At 55.4% G+C, this 2,740-nt stretch overlaps 1 protein-coding gene across 1 annotated transcript in view; it reads right to left on the bottom strand.

The window, feature by feature from the left end:
- The window catches only part of LOC104990138 (selenoprotein O), a gene marked incomplete at its 5' end in the record, with an annotated part of 8,850 nt that extends 7,668 nt beyond the window's left edge, over positions 1 to 1,182 (bottom strand). The window contains 2 exons of the mRNA XM_010842102.1: positions 1 to 97; positions 905 to 1,182. Coding sequence (XP_010840404.1) covers positions 1 to 97; positions 905 to 1,182 — 375 coding nt within the window. The remainder of the gene's footprint in view (positions 98 to 904) is intronic.
- Between the last annotated feature and the right edge of the window lie 1,558 nt (positions 1,183 to 2,740).

The raw sequence follows: 2,740 nt of genomic DNA, 5'->3' as shown, positions 1-2,740 counted from the left end.
GTCGAGCATCTGCAGTCGGATGTCGTCCCTCCCCACGCTGGGGCCCGCCCGGCCCGTGTGCTCGTCTCTGGGCTTGAAGATCTCGAAGGATCCAAACCTGGAGGGGAGACCCACGTTGACCACAGGTTAAACATGACGCCTCCCCTCTTGAGTGAGGCGGGAAGGGGGTTGCTGCCAGCGCTCGTGGCCAGAGCAGTGGTGAGTGGGGGACAAACCATACAAACACGGCCGATCTTCAGGGACACAGGATGATATGGGGCGCCTCCCAGGGCACATGGGGCGGGACAGCACGGCCGCCCTGCGGGGACGAGGGGATCCGTGCTATCTCATGGGGGGAGGAGGCCTGTACTGGGGTGAGCTGGGGTCAGCAGTGGGGCAGCTGCACCCCCAGGGGGCAAGGCAACGTCCAGAGCCAGGTTTGCTGGTCACATGGGCCGACTACCAGCAGTTCGTGGGTGGAGGCCAGGGGTGCTGCCCGACAGCCTACGCGACAGACCAGCGTTTAGCAGACTGTCTGGTCCAGCTCTGGGGGCTCAGCACCTCCACCCCAGAGACAAAGGCGAAGCCAGAGACGGCTGAGCCATGGGGTCGGCTGAGTCCCCTGATCCCCAAGACTGCCATAGCTGCCTCCTGGCGACTGGCTTTGGGTGGCTGGTACCGAGTGCTCGATTCCAGACAGCTTGGTGACCGCGAGGACTCACAGGCCCCCAGCAGCAGGCGGCCTCCACTTGGCGGACGGGGCCCTGGGAGCGGGCGTGCTGGGCGTCACGGCCACTTGTCCAGCCACGCAGGTGAGGCCATTTTCCCGGCGTGCCTGATGCAGCCCCTGGTCATAGACCCCAGGTCATGGCTCCAGGCTCGCTGCCTGGCCCCTGGCCTGGGGACGTGAGTGCGCGGGCCTTACCTGAGGAACGTGGGGGCCAGGCGCAACACCACGGCGCACGGCTCGGGCCGGGGGTTCCCGTCGTAGAAGGCATCGCGCACGACAGTGGACTGGGATGAGACGCAGGAGCCGGCCCGCGTGGTGGGGACACCCAGGTGGAACATGGCCTCGCTGCACAGGAACTCGCGGATGCTGGAGCGCAGCACTTTGCGGCCGTCCGCCTGTCTGAGGTCAAGCACAGAGGTCACTGCCGGGCCCTGGCAACACAGCTGCAGGCCGAAGGGACTGCAGGAAAGCCGCTACCGGCTTCTGAAAACCAGCCCCCGAGCAGCTCTGCCGTCAGCGTAGAACGAGTCTGTTTTGCGTGACCCCAGACGCTGTGCCCCTAACGTCCTGCAGGTCTATATCCACAGCACGGGTGCCAGCCTGCCGTGGGAGCCGAGTCCACACTGAAGATGGGGAGAGCCGTTCCCTGGGTCACACGCACGGTCACACGCACACTCGTGCCTACAGTTCTGTGTCTAAGAATTTACTTTGTAAAAAACACACCACAGACACAGCACCGCTTGCGGTGGGGGGAGGACTTCAGTCCACCTTGGGCAGCTCCGAGTGACTCGGACGTTCTCTTCTTATCCTAAGCTGACATAATTATTATTTTAAATAGACTTTATTTTCCTAGGCACTGTTAGGTTCTCAGCAAAAGCGATCAGAAGGCAGAGATTTCTCATATATGCCCCAGCATCAGCGTTCCTCCCAGACAGGACATCTGTCAGTCAGTGAACCCACACTGACATGTCCTCACCCCCAGAGCCCATGTTTACATCAGGCTTCACGCTTGGTGTTGCCCATCCTGTGGGTCTGGACAACTGCCCAGACGGGGATCCACCGTGACCACAGGGTCACACAGAGAAGTGTCACTGCCCAAAGTCCTCTGTGCTCCACCGAGCCATCTCTCCCCTCCCAACCCCCGGTCTTTTTACTGTCTCCAGAGTTTTGCCTTTTCCAGACTGTCATAGCGTCACAGATGGAATCATACTGTGTGACCTTTTCAGATGGACTTTCTTCACTTACTGATAAGCATCCAAGTTTCCAACATGTTCCTTAATGGCTTGATGGCTCATTTCTTTTTTTTCCTTTCTACTCTTTTGCTGAATAACATTCCATTGTCTGGAATTATCTATTCCACTGTCTGTTCTATCTGTTCACCTTGAAGGACATCTTGGTGGCTTCCAGGTTTTGGCAATTAGGAATACAGTTGCTGTGAACATCCGTATACAGAGTTCCATGTGGACACATTTTTAACTCCTTGGGGTAAATACTAAGTCGTATGATTGCTGGATCATATGGTGACAATGTATTTGGCTTGGTAAGAGACCACCAGTCTTCCCAAGCAGCCAGACCATTCTGCACTCCCGGAAGCGATGAACGTGCTTCCTGTTGCTCCGAGCCCTTGCTAGCATTTCGTGTTGTCAGTGTCCTGGAACTTGGCTGTTCTCATGGGTGTAGTGCTGTCTCACTGTTTTAATTTGCATTTTTCTGATGACACATGATGTGAAACATCTTTCCACGTGCTTAGATGCCATCTCTCTATCTTCTTTGGGGAGGTGTCTAGCAAAGTCTTTGCCCCATTTTAAAATCAGTTTGTTTTCTTATTGTTGAGTTTTAAGAGTTCTTTGTATGTTTTGGAAAACAGACATTTATCAGACATGTCTTCCACAGGGATTTTCTCCCAGTCTGTGGTTTGTCATTCTCCTGACACTTTCACAGAAGTTTTACATTGAATAAAGTCCAGCCTATCATTTCTTTCATGGATCCTGTCCTCTGTGTTGTATCTAAAAAGTCATTTCCATACCTGAG

This window comes from Bison bison, unplaced genomic scaffold, assembly GCF_000754665.1.
Source record: "Bison bison bison isolate TAMUID 2011002044 unplaced genomic scaffold, Bison_UMD1.0 scf7180017847197, whole genome shotgun sequence".
Taxonomy (NCBI): Eukaryota; Metazoa; Chordata; class Mammalia; order Artiodactyla; family Bovidae; genus Bison; species Bison bison.
Note: the sequence above shows the minus strand (reverse complement) of the source record. Positions and strands in the feature narration are given on the sequence as shown.